This window comes from Chelonia mydas, chromosome 6, assembly GCF_015237465.2.
Source record: "Chelonia mydas isolate rCheMyd1 chromosome 6, rCheMyd1.pri.v2, whole genome shotgun sequence".
NCBI classification, from domain to species: Eukaryota; Metazoa; Chordata; order Testudines; family Cheloniidae; genus Chelonia; species Chelonia mydas.
The window spans coordinates 7,563,949-7,582,763 of NC_051246.2; the positions used below are offsets into that span (position 1 = coordinate 7,563,949).

At 44.0% G+C, this 18,815-nt stretch overlaps 1 protein-coding gene across 1 annotated transcript in view; it reads left to right on the top strand.

Annotated features, from left to right (window-relative positions):
- The window catches only part of LOC102933170 (interferon-induced very large GTPase 1-like), a 214,905-nt gene extending 197,177 nt beyond the window's left edge, over positions 1 to 17,728 (top strand). The window contains 5 exon segments of the mRNA XM_043549292.1: positions 12,187 to 14,405; positions 14,407 to 14,805; positions 14,808 to 15,053; positions 15,055 to 15,349; positions 15,352 to 17,728. Of these exon segments, the coding sequence (XP_043405227.1) occupies positions 12,187 to 14,405; positions 14,407 to 14,805; positions 14,808 to 15,053; positions 15,055 to 15,349; positions 15,352 to 16,955 (4,763 nt within the window). The 3' untranslated portion in view covers positions 16,956 to 17,728.
- The last annotated feature ends 1,087 nt before the right edge of the window (positions 17,729 to 18,815 follow it).

An 18,815-nucleotide genomic window follows, 5' to 3' on the forward strand; every position in this document is an offset into this window, starting at 1 on the left:
CTCTCACAGGATGCAGGTCAAATTGTCCATCCAAATCTAAAACTTCTCCATCTGAAGGCATGGCTCCTTCATGGTTCCAGTATACAGAGAGGGTCTGTTCGCAAAAGGTAAAGGAGAATATTGTAATTAGCAGTCATTCGACACACGCTACACTTACCTACATAAATGGAAAAGATTCTGGACTTGGTGCGACACCAAACATGTCTCAGCAATTAGTGCTACTTTACCACTTATCCTGGATTACATCCTAGAGTTAAAAAGATCAGTGTTATCCACAAGCTTCATTTGTGTATATCTGGCCGCCTGTCAAGGTTCCTTCCCCACTCTGAACTCTAGAGTACAGATGTGGGGACCTGCATGAAAACCTCCTAAGCTTACTTTTACCAGCTTAGGTTAAAACTTCCCCAAGGTACAAATTATTTTACCCTTGGATTTCCACTGCCACCACCAAACTTTATCTGGGTTCCTGAGAAAAACGTAGTTTGGACACATCTTTCCCCCCAAAATCCCCCCAACCTTTGCACCCCACTTCCTGGGAAAGGTTTGGTAAAAATCCTCACCAATTTGCATAGGTGACCACAGACCCAAACCCTTGGATCTTAGAACAATGAAAAAGCATTCAGTTTCCTTACAAGAAGACTTTTAATAGAAGTAAAAAAAAAAAAAAGAATCACGTCTGTAAAATCAGGATGGTAAATACCTTACAGGGTAATTAGATTCAAAACATAGAGAATCCCTCTAGGCAAAACCTTAAGTTACAAAAAAGACACACAGACAGGAATAGTCATTCTATTCAGCACAGCTCTTTTCTCAGCCATTTAAAGAAATCATAATCTAACACATACCTAGCTAGATTACTTACTAAGTTCTAAGACTCCATTCCTGTTCTGTCCCCGGCCAAAGCATCATACAGACAGACACAGACCCTTTGTTTTTCTCCCTCCTCCCAGCTTTTGAAAGTATCTTGTCTCCTCATTGGTCATTTTGGTCAGGTGCCAGTGAGGTTACCTTTAGCTTCCTAACCCTTTACAGGTAAGAGGATTTTTCCTCTGGCCAGGAGGGATTTTAAAGGGGTTTACCCTTCCTTTTATATTTATGACACCGCCATTACTGCATTCCACTCCAAGACAGAGGATCATTTGGCATTTACCCACCCAATGACAAAAAGATTCCTTAAGGGCCTTCAAAACCTTTACCCTGAAGTAGGAGACCCAACCCCACCTTGAGATCTCAGCCTAGTTTTACACCGTCTTACCAGCCCTCAGTTTGAACCTATGGTGACCTACTCTTACATGCATCTATCCATGAAAATGGTTTTCTCATAGCCATCATATCAGCCCAATGGGTAGGCGAAATAGGTGTCCTCTTAGCATACCCCCTGTACACACTTTCTTACAAAGATACGGTCATTTTATGATCATACCCAAAGTTCTTACCCATGTTACCATCCTCTTTCCATCTAAATCAACCTATTCACCTTCTCTCCTTCTCCCCTAAACCACATGGCAGCCAGCATGAGGCCACGCTACACACCTCAGATATCAGACAATCACTAGCCTTTTACCTTGACAGAACAAAATCATTCAGACAGTTACCACGTTTCTTACTCTCTATTGCTGAAAGATCAAAGGAATCGGCCATATCCAAACAATGTGTTTCAAAATGGATTTTGGAGTGCATCCACCTTTGCTACTGACAACACAAACTTCGGCCCCCACCTGGAACTTGGATGCATTCCACTCACTTGCTGTCCACCTCGATAGCTTTTCTAAATAACGTGCTGATTACAGGCATTGCAAGGCAGCCACCTGGGTGTCCAGGACACCTTCAGTCAACATTACACAATCACCCACAACATGGCATCAGTAAACGTCACTCTGAAGCCCCAGCCTTCTGAAGACCCAGCTCCACTATCTGCCCTTCTCCCCTCTGCTTTAGAGTTCAAACATAGACTCTGAGATAGAGAAGGAACTGAGGACTGAGGGCAATTGGACTGCACAGAGCTAGAGCAGTTACTCACAGCATGAGATGGGGAGGAACTACTGAAGATCTCAGATCTCAGGTGCAGGGACATTACTGCACCTACAGTGGAGCACCCATAGGGACACACATCTCGAAGAACCTCAGTTACTGCACAGGGTGAGTAATGCTCTCATCAGAAGAGTTAGGGGCAGATTCTGATTCCTTTCCTCACAGGAGGTAGTACCTTTTCTCCTCACATGGTCCCACTGATTTCAATGAAACTGTGAGCAGAGAGGAACTACTCAACATGGACAAGGTGGCAAAAGCTGGCTCCTGGTGATTTGCACTGACTGGTTCAAAAAGAGAAATTGAGAAGAGGAAATAAAGGGCTAGATGGTGTCCTGGCCTACCCACCCAGTGCGGGGAGGAAAGGACCTTGGGCCCATGAAAGCTGGTGGGAGAGGAATGGTTGGAGACATGGCTCTGTTCTCTCTCACGCTGAACCTGTCAGCCAGCACAGCTGAGCTATCGTGGGGTTCTGGTAATTTGCTGCTGGTAGAGGCCAGCCATAATTACTGTCTCCCAACAGAACGAGGGCAAAGCAGGAGGGGAGCTGTGCCCTAACCCTTGTCTAGACTTAGAAAAAGGTGTATGTTCAAATTAAGGTAGCTACCTAAAGTTAGCAAACCTCATTAAAAACACCATTTGCCACCTGGTGGAGCTGCAGTTACATACCTTTTAAAATGTGCTAACTGATTGGGGTCAACCTAGGGCCAAGTGCAGACTAGATGTTTTGTTCCTCTTGTAATGGGAGTTAATTGGTTGCCAATTAATTTGAGTTAACAAACATGATCATAAGTAGTAATGTAGACCACCCACAAATGTTTCATTAAGATATAAACATTTGTTTCTGTTTCATATGCTGTGTGCTGGACAATAGCAAGAGGGGACTCTAGCCTCAGTCCTGGTCTATGCTTAAAATTTAGATTGCCCTAGCTACATTGTTTGGGTGTGTGAAAAATTCCCACCCCCGAGTGCTATAGTTAAGCCAACCTAACTCCCAGTGCAGACGTGGCGAGGTCAACCAAGCTCCCACTGCTCAGGGTGGTGGATTACCTACATCAACCGAAAAACCCCTTGCATCAACATAGGACGTGTCTGTAGTACTCATAGTGTGGACATGGCCTGAGTAAACTCTACTGGCACTTTATAAAAGCAGCTGTTTGCTAAACTGCAGTAGGAGCAGCTCTGTGATCTTGCCACGTGCACATAAAATGACTCCAAACTCTGCCCTCCTGCAATCTGCTGCCCTCTCTCCAAGTTCCAAGCAAGTTGCTCCATCTTTCCTTTTAATAACTATTCTGTTATTGTTCTGTCTTTTCCAGGAGAGTTTCATTACCAGCCGGGGCCAGAGGTTACTAGTACGTAGTCCACCACAGGTGTATGGCCCTTATCACCCTAGCATTGTGGCTGGTTAGGCCTCACTTTTTTTTTTTCTTTTCTTTCTTTTTGGGCTGAAATTATCTACTGAATTTCAACCAAATTTATGAAAAGTTTCAGTGACCCCCAAAATGCACCTGGCTGCTGTTTAGCGAAGGTTGTCAGGGGCCGGGTGGCTCAGGCAGGTCAATGTCATATGGCAGAACCCCAGAAAAGCACCTGGCTGCTGTTGAGCCTCTGGAGCTCAGTGCATGAGTCTCTACTGCATGAGCTAAACGCCACATGGCTCTTAGCTAAGGCTGTACCAGACTCATTAATCTCTCGCTAAGTGGTCTCGGTGCCACTAGATGGGACAGAACACCACACCCAGGAGGTGTGTGGGTTACAACGGGAATAAGTGCAAATCCTTGGTTTAACTGAAGATTTTCTAACTACTACAAGGCTGTTGATCGACTTTGTGCTAGTTTCAACAAGTGTAATGATGCCTCTTTTTGGCAGGTGTGCTAAATCCTTCTTCAGCAGGTCCACCAGGGCTACTGGGTCTCTGTTTCAGTAATCTCCTGGGCTGCACATGGGGGTCTCTTTCTAACTTCAGCCTGCCCTTCAGCTGCCCATCCTCCTGAAATATGTCTTTATAGTCTGCGATAATGCTGGAGAGGGCCCGCAGTGACTATTCTCCTTCCTCGCTCACGTTGAGGATATTCTGGTGTTTGTACACTGCATGACATTGACACACAGGAGTACCACCCACTACTGGGCAACAGGGCAGTGCAAGCCATGAGTCTGATCACAGTACAGACTCCATGCTGGCTTGGCAACTACAGGGTTAATGGAGAACTGACTACCTGCTCAGCTGGGGCTGATTGATGGCCTTGCAGCAGCTGTAAGGGTAAAAGGGCTGTAAGGCAGAAGGGTGGGACGACTACTAGACACACAGACAGATAGTGGAAATAGAGAGAAGGTCCCTTCAGCAAGCTGGCAAGGAACTGCCAGGGAAGTCGGCCTTCCAGGGAGGGAGAACCAGGTGAGAGGCTGGGGAAAGCCTACAAAGGAGGAGAGGTAGGAAGTAGCTCAAGGAGCATCAAGGGATTGGGAGGAACTCTTTCTAGCCTCTTCAAACCAGGGCCTTGAGCTGGAACCACAGGAGTGGGCAGGCCTGGGTTCCCCTACATTGCAGAGACTCATGCAGCAGAAGGAGCAATCAAGACTTCGGAGCTAAAAGGCTCTAGACACACAGGGCCTAGAACTGCGTAAACACGCTCCTCCCCCACCCTGCCCCGCCAGAGCCATTGGACTCCTGGCTTTTTATTACTCTGAAAGGGCTGAGACTAGAAAGGATCTGGCCAGAGGGCTGGAGTCATAACAAGGGATTGATAAAAAAAAGAGGAGTACTGGTGGCACCTTAGAGACTAACCAATTTATTTGAAAATAAGCTTTCGTGAGCTACAGCTCACTTCATTGGATGCATTTAGTGGAAAACACAGTGAGGACATATATATACACACAGAGAACAAAACCAAAAAAACAAACCTGTAAGGAGAGTGATCAATTAAGATGAGCTATTGCCAGCAGGAGAGCGGGATGGGGGGAGGGAGAGAGGGGGGGAAACTTTTTGTAGTGATAATCAAGGTGAGCCGTTTCCAGCAGTTAACAGGAACGATAGAGGAACAGTGGGGCGGGGGGGGGGGGGGGGGAGAAATAAACAAACATGGGGAAATAGTTTTACTTTGTATAATGACCCATCCATTCAAAGTCTCTATTCAAGCCTAAGTTAATTGTATCCAATTAGCAAATGAATTCCAATTCAGCAGTCTCTTGTTGGAGTCTGTTTCTGAAGTTTTTCTGTTGTAATAGCGCAACTTTCATGTCTGTAATCGCGTGACCAGAGAGATTAAAGTGTTCTCCGACTGGTTCATGAATGTTATAATTCTTGACATCTGATTTGTGTCCATTTATTCTTTTACGTAGAGACTGTCCAGTTTGGCCAATGTACATGGCAGAGGGGCATTGCTGGCACATGATGGCATATATCACATTGGTAGATGTGGAGGTGAACGAGCCTCTGATAGTGTGGCTGATGTGATTAGGCCCTATGATGGTGTCCCCTGAATAGATATATGGACACAGTTGGCAACGGGCTTTGTTGCAAGGATAGGTTCCTGGGTTAGTGGTTCTGTTGTGTGGTGTGTGGCTGCTGGTGAGTATTTGCATCAGGTTGGGGGGCTGTCTGTAGGCAAGGACTGGCCTGTCTCCCAAGATTTGTGAGAGTGATGGGTCGTCCCTCAGGTTAGGTTGTAGATCCTTGATGATGCGTTGGAGAGGTTTTAGTTGGGGGCTGAAGGTGATGGCTAGTGGCGTTCTGTTATTTTCTTTATTGGGCCTGTCCTGTAGTAGGTGACTTCTGGGTACTCTTCTGGCTCTGTCAATTTGTTTCTTCACTTCAGCAGGTGGGTATTGTAGTTGTAAGAATGCTTGATAGAGATCTTGTAGGTGTTTGTCCCTGTCTGAGGGGTTGGAGCAAATGCGGTTGTATCATAGAGCTTGGCTGTAGACAATGGATCGTGTGGTGTGGTCTGGGTGAAAGCTGGAGGCATGTAGGTAGGAATAGCCATCAGTAGGTTTCCGGTATAGGGTGGTGTTTATGTGACCATCGCTTATTAGCACCGTAGTGTCCAGGAAGTGGATCTCTTGTGTGGACTGGTCCAGGCTGAGGTTGATGGTGGGATGGAAATTGTTGAAATCATGGTGGAATTCCTCAAGGGCTACTTTTCCATGGGTCCAGATGATGAAGATGTCATCAATGTAGCGCAAGTAGAGTAGGGGCAATAGGGGACGAGAGATGAGGAAGCGTTGTTCTATGTCAGCCATAAAAATGTTTGCATACTGAGGGGCCATGCGGGTACCCATAGCAGTGCCACTGATTTGAAGGTATACGTTGTCCCCAAATGTGAAATAGTTATGGGTGAGGACAAAGTCACAAAGTTCAGCCACCAGGTTGGCTGTGACATTATTGGGGATAATGTTCCTGACGGCTTGTAGTCCATCTTTGTGTGGAATGTTGGTGTAGAGGGCTTCTACATCCATAGTGGCCAGGATGGTGTTTTCAGGAAGATCACCGACGGATTGTAGTTTCCTCAAGAAGTCAGTGGTGTCTCGAAGATAGCTGGGAGTGCTGGTAGCATAGGGCCTGAGGAGGGAGTCTACATAGCCAGACAATCCTGCTGTCAGGATGCCAATGCCTGAGATGATGGGGTGTCCAGGATTTCCAGGTTTATGGATCTTGGGTAGCAAATAGAATACCCCTGGTCGGGGTTCCAGGGGTGTGTCTGTGCGGATTTGTTCTTGTGCTTTTTCAGGGAGTTTCTTGAGCAAATGCTGTAGTTTCTTTTGGTAACTCTCAGTGGGATCAGAGGGTAATGGCTTGTAGAAAGTGGTGTTAGAGAGCTGCCGGGCAGCCTCTTGTTCATATTCTGAACTATTCACGATGACTACAGCACCTCCTTTGTCAGCCTTTTTGATTATGATGTCAGAGTTGTTTCTGAGGCTGTGGATGGCATTGTGTTCTGCATGGCTGAGGTTATGGGGCAAGTGATGCTGCTTTTCCACAATTTCAGCCCATGCACGTCGGCGGAAGCACTCTATGTAGAAGTCCAGTCTGTTGTTTCGACCTTTAGGAGGAGTCCACCTAGAATCCTTCTTTTTGTAGTGTTGGTAGGAAGGTCTCTGTGGATTAGTATGTTGTTCAGAGGTGTGTTGGAAATATTCCTTGAGTCGGAGACATCGAAAATAGGATTCTAGGTCACCGCAGAACTGTATCATGTTCGTGAGGGTGGAGGGGCAGAAGCAGAGGCCCCAAGAGAGGACAGATTCTTCTGCTGGGCTAAGAGTATAGTTGGATAGATTGACAATATTGCTGGTTGGGTTAAGGGAACCATTGCTGTGGCCTCTTGTGGCACGTAGTAGTTTAGATAATTTAGTGTCTTTTTTCTTTTGTAGAGAAGCAAAGTGTGTGTTGTAAATGGCTTGTCTAGTTTTTGTAAAGTCCAGCCATGAGGAGGTTTGTGTGGAAGGTTGGTTTTTTATGAGAGTATCCAGTTTTGAGAGCTCATTCTTAATCTTTCCCTGTTTGCTGTAGAGGATGTTGATCAGGTGGTTCCGCAGTTTCTTTGAGAGCGTGTGGCACAAGCTGTCAGCATAGTCTGTGTGGTATGTAGCTTGTAATGGATTTTTTACCTTCAGTCCTTTTGGTGTGATGTCCATCTGTCTGCATTTGGAAAGGAAGATGATGACTGTCTGTATCTGTACGAGTTTTTTCATGAAGTTGATAGATTTCCACTCCATACGGCTAAATGCAGTGTCTTAAATGATTGATCGTGTGTAGGGGGAAACTGAATCAGGTTTGGTGTAAAATCCCACATGGCTGCACGATGAGCCAACAGGTGAAGGTAGCTCTACACAGATAACTACTAATAACTCCAGGCAATAGAGTCTCTTAGTTCACAGGCTTCTTATCGACAGCTTGCATTTCACACTGGCCTGAGAATGGTTTTATTGAACAGCATCAGCACTTGGTCACATTTCTTGGGTCTGCTATTGCTACTTATGAGTTTTAATGGGGTTAAATTGCAGTTTGTGCCACAATCCAGATGAAATCAAATTGGCCATGGATTTAACAGTAGCGTTACAAATATTGCAGCTGAAAGGCTGGCAACATCCTTCTGTGGCATATATAGATTCATAGATTTAAAGGCCAGATAAGATCATTGTGATCATCTAGTCTATCTTCATCCATAACACAAGCCATAGCACTTCCCTAAATTAATTCTTATCAAGTCCAAAAGTTCTTGTGAACAAGAGTAGATCTTTTAGAAAAAACATCCAAACTTGATTTAAAAAAAAGAGTCAGTGATGGAGAATCCATCACAACCCTTGGGAAGTTATCCAGTGGTTAAATACCCTGTCTTAAAAAATTGCACCTTATTTCTAGTCGGAAATTATCTAGCTTTAACTTCCAGCCATTGGATCTTGTTATACCTTTGTCTGCTAGATGAAAAAGCCCTCTACTATCAAATTTCTGTAGGTTGTTCTTTTCTTGTTCCATATCAAGTCATGAAGTCCCATACCAAGTCACCTGTGATAATCATATCAAGCCAGGAAGTTCAAGAATGAATTCAGTGACTCTTACAGGGTCTTTTGTAAAGGCTTGACCAAGGAATCAATTCTGAAGAGCATCACTTTCCTTACAATATTGCATTCAAAAGCATGGGCAGGTTTGAAAGCCTGATCTTCGCACATCTTGCAGGCTAGATATATCTTGGTCCCAGGCTGGATATATCTTGGTCCCATCTCTATAGTTTAGCCTTCCTGCAGGGTACCCTGTCTGCACTCTCGCGATTGTGGGGATGTTATTTTCTGAGATGCTTTGGTATCAGAGGACCCTTTATCTTTTGGATAAAAGGATCTTTTATTTCAGCTAATATTTTCCTTGATAGGGTGTCAATGTCCTCAACCATTGTCATCGGCACCTGAATTTCCGATCTTCCAGTTTTGGACAGTTATCAGCTATCTCACTCCCGTATATGTCAACATGTGATGGAATCCATTCCAAAGTTAATTTATTGCCTCTCTCTGATCCTCCAAACCTCTTTATGAATTGCATTGATGATAGCATTCTGGTTTCTTCTAAAGGAACTGAGGATCGACACCTGTCAACAAAGATCACAACGCTGGCCTCTATTTCTGCTCTGTTTATTTCTTGTGGTGCCATGAGTATGTTCTCCACTAGGGTCCTGGATGAAGACATTCTTCATCCACAGCCACCATTCTTAAAGGATTTATTTGATGAACCATCAGTGTACACATGAATTTGTTTGCCTTGTGACTGATACTGTTCAATGGGCTTTTCTACAATTTTCTTCAGGGTGGCCAACTCCATGTGTTCCTTTGAGCAAGGTTCCCAAAGGGAGAGATATTTATTAAAGTAAATAGATTCATGTGGAGGGATTAGTGGGTGTACATGTTGCTTCACACACTCTACCCTCATAGCATCATCAAGTGTTTCTGTTTCTCCAGTAGCCTTTGTGCACTTCTGGAAACAAGATGATCTTTTCAGCCTTAATTTGGTTTTTGAGTTTCTGAACAGACCTGAACAGTGATGACATTCAGATAGGGAATGAGATAATTTCCATACCAAAATAGCTATTCTTCTCTATGATTCTCAAGTGGTTGAACATCAAACTCTTTTTACAAATTGCTGTTGGAGTGGATCTTACACCTCCAGTTAGTGTGTGAATTGCAGATGACTGCACAACATTGATCTTGGCAAGGTTACTGAGAGCACTATGTGACCAGACAGGTAAGAGTTATTCAAGTATTGGATGAGATATTGAGCAGCATGTTGTTTTCAGTGTTCAAACATGTGAACCCCAGTTGGTACCTGCAATACATTATAGAAGAGCCAATCTCTTCTTTGCTTTGGCTGCCAACTTTTTGACCTGTGGTCCAAACATGACTACAGTGTCAATGTCACTCTAAGGTATAGCAGATTTTTCTCAACAACAATACCTTCTCCAGCCAGTGTGAATATTGGACTGTAGTTGAACCTCCTATAATTATGGTAAAATAGGTGGACTTTGTTTTTGCTGGATTGAGCTTGAATTTATGTTGCGTTGCCCATCTAGTTACGATTTCTAAGTCCTCATTCAATCCATTCTCCATATATCTTTTTCAAGACCCATGGTATGAAGTGCAACATCATCTGCATGGGTGTATTCAAATCATTTCAGGTAGTCTGACAGACCAGAGGAGAGCAGCAAAAAAAACCACCAGGACTTAATACTGAGCCCTGAAGAAATCCTGGCCTCGGCGCCCTTGTCTTTGAAGGAGTATTACTTAATCTTAGTGGGGTTTTTTTCTGTATGGTAGGAAACCTCTTATCCAGAGGTGCATTTTACCAAACTCCCATCTCACTGCCTATTACGCCAGACTCCATTAAATGTTGCACTGAGTTTAAAACAGACTCCTGTTGATGACTGCGGTGGCTTTTTCTGGAAGCCATTGATAAGAGGCTGCCAGAAGGCCACCAGCAAGTCTGTAATTGAGTGCAAAGGCCCATAAGCCATTTGGGTAGGTTCTACCTTTCCTTCTTTTAGAAGCCACCATAGAAGCCTTGACTGTACTGTTCTTTCCATTATATTGCAAAGGAGACTGGTTAAAGATATAAGCCAATAGCTGCCTGGAAAAGAGGGATCCTTGCCGCATTTAAGAGAAACAGTAACTGTTGATTTCCATCAATTTAGGTACCTTCCTTTTTTATCCTTGAGTAATTTCTGATGTCCAACAACCTGGCTCTAGCCTTCTTCCCAAAGTGCTTTAGCTCATGGTCATAGATGGGGTCCAGCCCAGGGGAATTGCTTGGTTCAAGTTTCTCTATTGCATCTTCTAGCTCATGTATGAGAAAGATCTCTCTGAAGCCATGGTACTGAATTCTATAGGCACATATTTAAATTATCTTCGCCTTTCCTCCTAAATACTCCATCTTGCATGTTTTTGCAATGGCTCTATCCTCATCACCATATATGAGCCTGGTCATCTTGGCATAATGTTCGAACAGTGCACTCACAGACTTTGTCATCTAATGCCTCTACACCTCTAGTGTTCAAGATATTGGTGTTATTTAAATTATACGCCTTTGTCTGTTTGTTCTCAATTTGCTTCAATATCATCCATCAATCTTTTCCTCTGTGAGGATCCAGTCTTATTAAACTAAGCCAGCCCTTTGTTCAAGCAACTATTTACAGAGCTGCAGCACTTGGAGCTTAGCATTCGAGCCATGTGCACACAGACTGACCTGCTGGTGCTTTCTCCATACTCTTCCCTCCTGCAACTTGTGACCCTCCCTCTAAGTTCCATGCTGGTTGCTACAATTTCTAGTCATCATTCAGCCTTTGTAACATTTGTGGATCTGTCTCCTGGGTAGAATATGCTGCTAGTGTGGGCCAGTAAGCTGACTACATATTCATCCTCACTTTCTGCCCTAGTGTGATGTACTGAGAAGAAAAGTGGTGACAAGAACACCATCAGGTGGAGTAGTAAACAAGGGAGGTGGAAAGAAGGAAGAATTTATGCATTGCCTGAAGGATTGCCTGCATTGCAACTGAGCAGAGCTGGATGAATAATTGTTTTTTTGGTTTGGTGGTGGTTCCAAAAAAAAAAAAATTAAAAAACAATATTTAGTTTGCGTCAAACCAAATCTAAAATATTTTGAAATTTTTGGTGACTCAAAAAAGTTAATTTGGTCCTGTTTCAGAGCAGGATTTCAAACTTGGCTTTCCCACATCCAATGGGCTATATGTTATGGGAGGACTGAGGGAGGGAACAGCAGCACCACCTCCTCCTTCTTCTCTGGCCATTTTATGAATGGCTGAAACCTCTCATATCAAAATTGCAATAATTTTAGGCCAACCGAAACCACATTTCTAGTTGAATACATGACCTGTCTGAAAGAATTTCTGTAGCTCTACATAAGTGTGGCATTTCAGTTAGGATGACAGAGTGTGACAGTGGGGTCAACCTGTGAAGGTTGCACCAGATAAATGGTGCTTCAGTACTCCAGCTACACGACCCCTCTAAGTGGTTGTCACTTACAAGGAGCATGCAGACCTCCATGATTTTTGTTTAATAATTGCAATTCCTTCACATTATGGTCCTAATACCAAAGTAAGAGTTCTACCTGAAAATATTTTCAGTTTAACAAAGTGTTTATGTTGTATTACCTTTCTGCAGAGAGACCAAAAGCCCTTCAGTACATCGAGTCAAAGTTAGAAATGGAGGAATACAGAAGCAGGAAACTAAAGCTGAGAGATGTCCTGGAAATCACACCAGAAAGTCTAAAGAACTGCCCTCCTCAGACAACAGGAGATTTACCTTGGCATTTCCTCAGGAAGCTCATGGCTCTGAATGGGATGGCAAGAAGCACAAGCCTTGAGCAGAGGGCACCCACTGATCAAACACTAACTATGGACAAAGAGGAGCTGGATATTCCTGAAGATTTTTCTTTTCTCAGTGACACAGACATCAGTGATTCCCTGCACCCCCTTGATGTTCTCTGTGCCATTCTGCTTTCCTCAGACAGTTTCCTACAGCAGGAGATCCTGTCCAAAATGTCCATGTGCCAGTTTGCCCTCCCTCTGCTGCTACCCGCCCTCGACACCCCCAAGTGCACCCTACTGCTGTGGGCCATGAGGGACATTGTGCGGAAGTGGAGGCCCCACTCCCTGGCAGAGAGCAGAGGGTTCAGAGAGGAGAGCCTGGTGCTCACAGCAATGCCAACCATTTCCTTTGTGCGGATTGGGAATTGCAGCTTCTCCAAGTCCCACCTCCTCAATGAGGTTCTCAGCCCCTCCCAGCAGCACCACGATTTCTTTGTCCACCGGGACATGGAGTCTGGGAACGTCTCACGGGCAATCGCAGATGGGCTGGTTGAGATTTCCTGGTATTTCCCTGGTGGGATGGGGAATTCAGATCTTTTCCCAGAACCTGTCGCGGTTACAAATCTGCATGGAGATATTGAGTCGCATTGGGTGCAGTTTAGCTTTTTAACAGTGGTCTCCTCAGCAGTGTTCATAGTTACTGAGAGCATCAGTGAGAGAGAATATGCGCTGTTATCATCTCTGCAGGGATCAGCCACTAAATACTACTTCATCTTCAATAATCAGGCTGGGAAAGCCAAGGAAACACTGGAATTCCTGAAAAAGTTAGTACCAGTGCTGAAACTGAACAAGTCACATATGCTGTGGAAAGGAGGTACCACAAATAAGGCACAATTTGTAAAAGTTCTGCAGTCTGCAATAGCAGCCGTAATGAAATCTTCTCCCAAGAGAGTGAGTATAGAAGCCATGGCTGAGACAGCACATGAATTAGGCATCCAGGTAGATGAGGATAACAAGGAATGTCAGACCGCAAACAGATATGCAAAGGAAATCACTGCACAAATAAAAGATGTGGCAAAGTACAAGAGGGAAAAGCTGAGACTCCAAGGGGAGACATGGAGAAACTTGGCTGAAGTGGAAAAAGAGCTGTGCCGAATGAGAAAGCAAGGAGACACCCCACTTGAGAACTATAAATCTCAGCTGAAAAAGAAAGTAATGGATTTACGTGCTCAGCAGAATAAACATGACCTTACTGATGGTTTGATTACATTTATTACTGGAATAAGACTACTACCTCCCATGGAGAAACATTACTTCCTGAAATGGATGAAGTTTGGCCTGGATCACATTGCTAGGGAGAATCTTTCTAAACTACGGGATCAATATAAAGAGAAATGCAAAAACTCAAAAGATGACCCCAAAATGTTTGCAGAGTTAGACAAATTAATCTCTGCCAGTTCCTTAGGAGTGGAGCATTTCATGCGTGAGTTGGGGCAGTTTTATGAAGCGGAATGCTCAATGGTTAAAGAAGGTAAAATGGCAGAAAGCCAAAGGCAATTCACCCATCTCCCAGGCATAGCAGCTGACCTCATGCTGGAAGGGTTTCCCATGGAGATCATTGATGGAGACGTTTCCAACATCCCACTGCAGTGGGTAACAGATGTTCTGAGTCAGCTTCATGCCAAGCTGGGGGGAAGGTCCAAAATGCTGGTTCTGACGGTGCTGGGAGTACAGAGCACTGGGAAATCCACCCTCCTCAACACCATGTTCGGCCTGCAGTTTGCAGTGAGCTGTGGCCGATGTACACGAGGAGCCTTCATGTTACTCATTAAAGTGGCAGAGGACTTTCAGCAGGAACTGGGCTCTGATTTCATCCTGGTGATAGACACAGAAGGCTTGAAAGCCCCCGAACTGGCCAAGCTGGAGGACAGTTATCAACATGACAATGAGCTGGCCACCCTGGTGATTGGACTGAGTGACATAACGATTGTTAACATGGCCATGGAGAATGCCACTGAAATGAAAGATGTTCTGCAAATTGTGGTCCATGCATTTCTCAGAATGGAGAAAATCGGGAAAAAAAACCAACTGCCAGTTTGTGCATCAGAACGTCAGTGACGTGTCTGCACATGAACAAAACATGAGGGACAGGAAACACCTCCTGGAACAGTTGAATGAAATGACCAAAGCTGCAGCAAACATGGAAAAGAAATGCAAGGAGATGAAATTTTCTGATATTATGGATTATGATCTGGAAAAACACAATTGGTACATTCCTGCTTTGTGGCACGGAGTCCCCCCCATGGCTCCAGTGAATTTGGGATACAGTCAAAAGGTTTATGAATTAAAGAAATATTTGTTTGAATTTCTGAAAGATTGTTCACAAGAGAGAACTCCCAATGACATTCCCCAATTTCTTGAATGGGTGAGGAGCCTGTGGAATGCTGTAAAACATGAGAACTTCATTTTCAGCTTATAGGCTTCAGCAACAAGGCTGTTTCTAAAGCCTATAACCAGCTGTCTGTGAAGTATGCAGAGTGGGAATGGGGTTTCCGGAAGGAGATACATTTCTGGGTATCTGAAAAGGAAACTTTCATCCAAAATCAGCCACCGGATAAACTAGACACTAGTGTTTCAATCAGACTAAAGAGTGAGGCACAGGAAAAACTGAGGCAAGAAGCAGAGAAGATTTTGAATCATTTACAACAGTATTTTGAAAGTGGAGCAGCAAAATCTGCACCTGATAGAAAAGTACAAAGAAGATTTTAGAAGAAGTGCCAATAGTCCTCAGGAATGAACTGGAGGTTATTCATTCAGCAAGTGGCAAGAAGCGATTCATATTAAAAAAGGCCAACACAAAACAGACTCTGTCCTGTCAGAGTACAAGAGAAAAATTGAAGAGAAAGTGGATGGGCTTCTGAACCATTGCAGGAAAAGCAACTGCAAATTAAATAATGATGAACTGGAGAAGGAATTTGAGAACATGTGGACAGAAACATTGTCAGAATTATCACTCAGCCTTTACAGAGACGCAACATATTTGAAGATGTGGAGTTCCAGCTGAGAAGAGACCTAGCAGATAGGGGCAGTGCAGTCTGGAAGATGTTACAGGATGCCAAAAGCTTGTGTGCTTATGAAACACAAAATTTCAAAATGAAAAAGGAATACTTAGACTTAAAAGTGTTCAGAGGTTACAAACCTTCAATATCAGGTCTGAAAGAATTCTTGACACAGGAATGCTGCCATAAAACAGAGGCTTTAGCTAAATCCTTAATAGAAGAGTGCAATAGTTACACTGATGGAAAAGTAAATGGCAAAGCAGATTATGATGAAACTTATTGCAGAGAGTTGTTGCGGATGATTAACGAGTGGCTTCAGCAGGCTGATGTTCAAAACCTTCACACCACCGCCTGCTTTGCAGTTGACCTGAAGCTTCACATTTTGGGGGATGCAGCTTGTGCATTTCAGACGATGCATGAAGAATTCATTAAAGAAAATGATCCTCTGCAGCGTCTGGGGAAACTGAAACCTCAGTATCTCTCCACGTTCAAAGCTCTGTACTTAGAGAAGGATGAGTGTCAGGACAGGGCCTGGAATTTCTGTGATCAGTGTCTGAGACCTGCCCTGGTGGACTACGTGAACAAGAGACTTGGGACAGAAATCGTGGATGACGTTCTCAGCAGTGAACGGTCTGTTGAATACAGCACCCGGAGTGTTTTCCAATTCTTTGTTCTGAAGCAGCTGTTGGAAGAAAATGACTTTAACAATTATGTGCAATATACAAGGAATTATGTAGATTTTATCAAAACCTGGATACAGAGACACTTGTTAATGCTCTACAAAGAGAAGGCAAGATTGGGAGATTTGGAGAAAAGGATTTTCTCCCCAATAATTAATAAACTCAGCGATGTTCTGAAATACTCCAAAGGTGAGAAGACAGAGACAGTCTCTGCCTTTTTAGACAACTTGTGTGAAAAGCTGCAGCAGGATCTAGTCATTCCCAGGGATAGCTTAGAAGTGATACTGTTTAAAAACACAGCAAGTGCAGACCAATTTTCAGCTTTTATAGAGCAGTTTATTCCTGACCTGGAAAAACAAGTTTTATCCAAATTTGAAAAGCTGGAAATTGAGTTGAAACTCCCAAAACTTGCAGTGAAGCCCCAGGATGAAATCTTCAAGCGAGTGTTTGGCTGTGGGAAGCAGTGCCCATTCTGTAAAGTCCCCTGTGAAGCAGGAGCTCCTGCGCATGACGAGCATTTTGCTTCAGTGCACCGACCTGAAGGATTAGGGGCATATCGGTGGAATAAAACAAGAATACTTGTCTCTGATATATGCTCCTCTTCTGTGGCTTCCAATAACACATTCAGATGTTCGGAGACAAAAGGGGAGTTTCATCCTTATAAAGATTATCGCAAATTTTTTCCAGACTGGCTTATCCAGCCAGATCTCAGTATCAAAGCTTCCGATTACTGGAAGTTTGTTTTCAAGGAATTCAATCACCAGTTTGCTAAGGAGTTTGATGCTCTCCCTGCCGATCTCCCTGAGGACTGGGGTGAAATAACCAAAGAACAGGCACTGGAGGCCCTAAAGGAAGCCTTTAGATTGAAATCAAAAACAGGCTGAGAAACTCTTTTGTGAATGGAGAGTTACAGAAGTTAATTTCTATTAAATATAATGTTGATTCTCTTTTAATATCAGACACAGGTTGCAGCTTCCAAACAGATAAAGAAACAATGCTATTTCACGTTTCACATCACATCACATATCGATGTATGGCAAAATTAAAGAAGGAGGGAAAGACCCAGATGTGGAGATTCTGCACCTCTGTCTTAAGGAGCAAATCGCCAAAATCCCAATTTGTCCTCACCACTGCATTTTGCTGATACAGTGGTACCATCCAGTGAGCTGCAAACCTTTCCCACATGACTGTTCCCTCCCAGAGCCCCCGAATACCAACCATCCACTTCTGCTACTTAAAGGAACAATATCCTGTGCTTTTATGGCTAATCTGACACCAAACAGCCTGGCCCTGATGCTCGCCTTCTCTGGGGTAACACATGGACGGGGAAAAGTACTTCAGAAACACCAACGAGGGAGGTTTGCAGCATAATGTAATGGGGAAGGGAGGGATGCAGCCGGCAACCCCAAAAGACCCTGAAGTTTCAAAGGGAATCCCCACAAACCCAACAGACACTGAGGCTCCATGGGAAACCCACCCCATCCCTGGGAATGGTCTTTCCCTCTGCTCTGCTCACTGCCCCGCACACATCTCTCATCCAGGGTAGTGAGGCTAAGAAGCCATGGTGCGTTGGCTATTCGCCCTGTGATTGCCTGCTACCCTTCTGCATGGGGGTGCTGTGAGGAGAAGCCAGGGAAGGCAGTTAGTGGTGCTAAGAAATCTGTGTCCCAGCTGGAAGGTCACATACTGCCATTTTGGCCTAATACTGCCTGGGTTTCCCTCCCCCCTGCTCGCATGGCATGGTTTGGCCCAGCTCTGTCTGTAAGATCCAAATGGATCCTTCTGGATGAAAGTGTCTATAAAGATGTGAATGAACATTTCAGTAATTCCTGTTGTATCCAAACATGATTTTAAAATCGCTTTAAGTGAGCTGTGACAGCCAAGGCTGAGCTTCACTGCCCTGACTTTCACTGATGTATAAATGCCGATAATTTGACTATTTACTGTCCTACGATTTTTGCCTGATCTCATTTGCTTTTTAGCCAGATACTGTATAAGCCCCAGTTCAGGCCAACCAGGAGCTTCATAAAATGAAATTGTAAAATGCCATGTTTGACTGATGTTGATTTATTTTGTGTATAAATGATCAAGAATTGTCAAAGAAAATTAAATGAGAAATGGTTTACAGGAGAGTGAGATGAGGTTTTGAGAGAGGAGCATCCTGAGTACAATTTTTTTTCCTATTGATTTTCTGTGAATAAATGTTGCCCCAGGTAGCTGCCATAGATAAAGTTTAAAACTGATCTGTGTATATTTTTATTCTCCTTTTGAAGATAACATGGATAAAAGAGACATTTAAGTGCGCATTGTTAGACAAATAAATATGTACGTGTGCCCACAAGATATATAGCGCAGCCCTCCACATTTCTGTCTAGCCCCCCTCAGTTCCCACCATGGGGAAGAGGCTGCCCCTGTGCATCTGTACTGAGCTTTGCTGGCTATTGATGAGAAAATTTTCTCCATTTACACTGGGATGGGTGAGGAAGGGAAGTGGTGGATGCTGCCCTCTCCAAGGGATAAAAAAAAAGCCTAGAAATGTCACTTTTTGGCCAGGCATGCAACGCCCTTACACTCCGCTTGGTGCCATTTCTTTGTCTGTCTCTCTGTCTGTAATGGGATAACTTTTAAATGCCTCATCTGATCAATTCCAAAATTTCAGGCGGTGCCCTGGGCACCAATGGCCAGAACCCTTTTGATTTTAGGGGAAATCAGTAAACCGAAAATGGGGGACACATGAAGCTGCT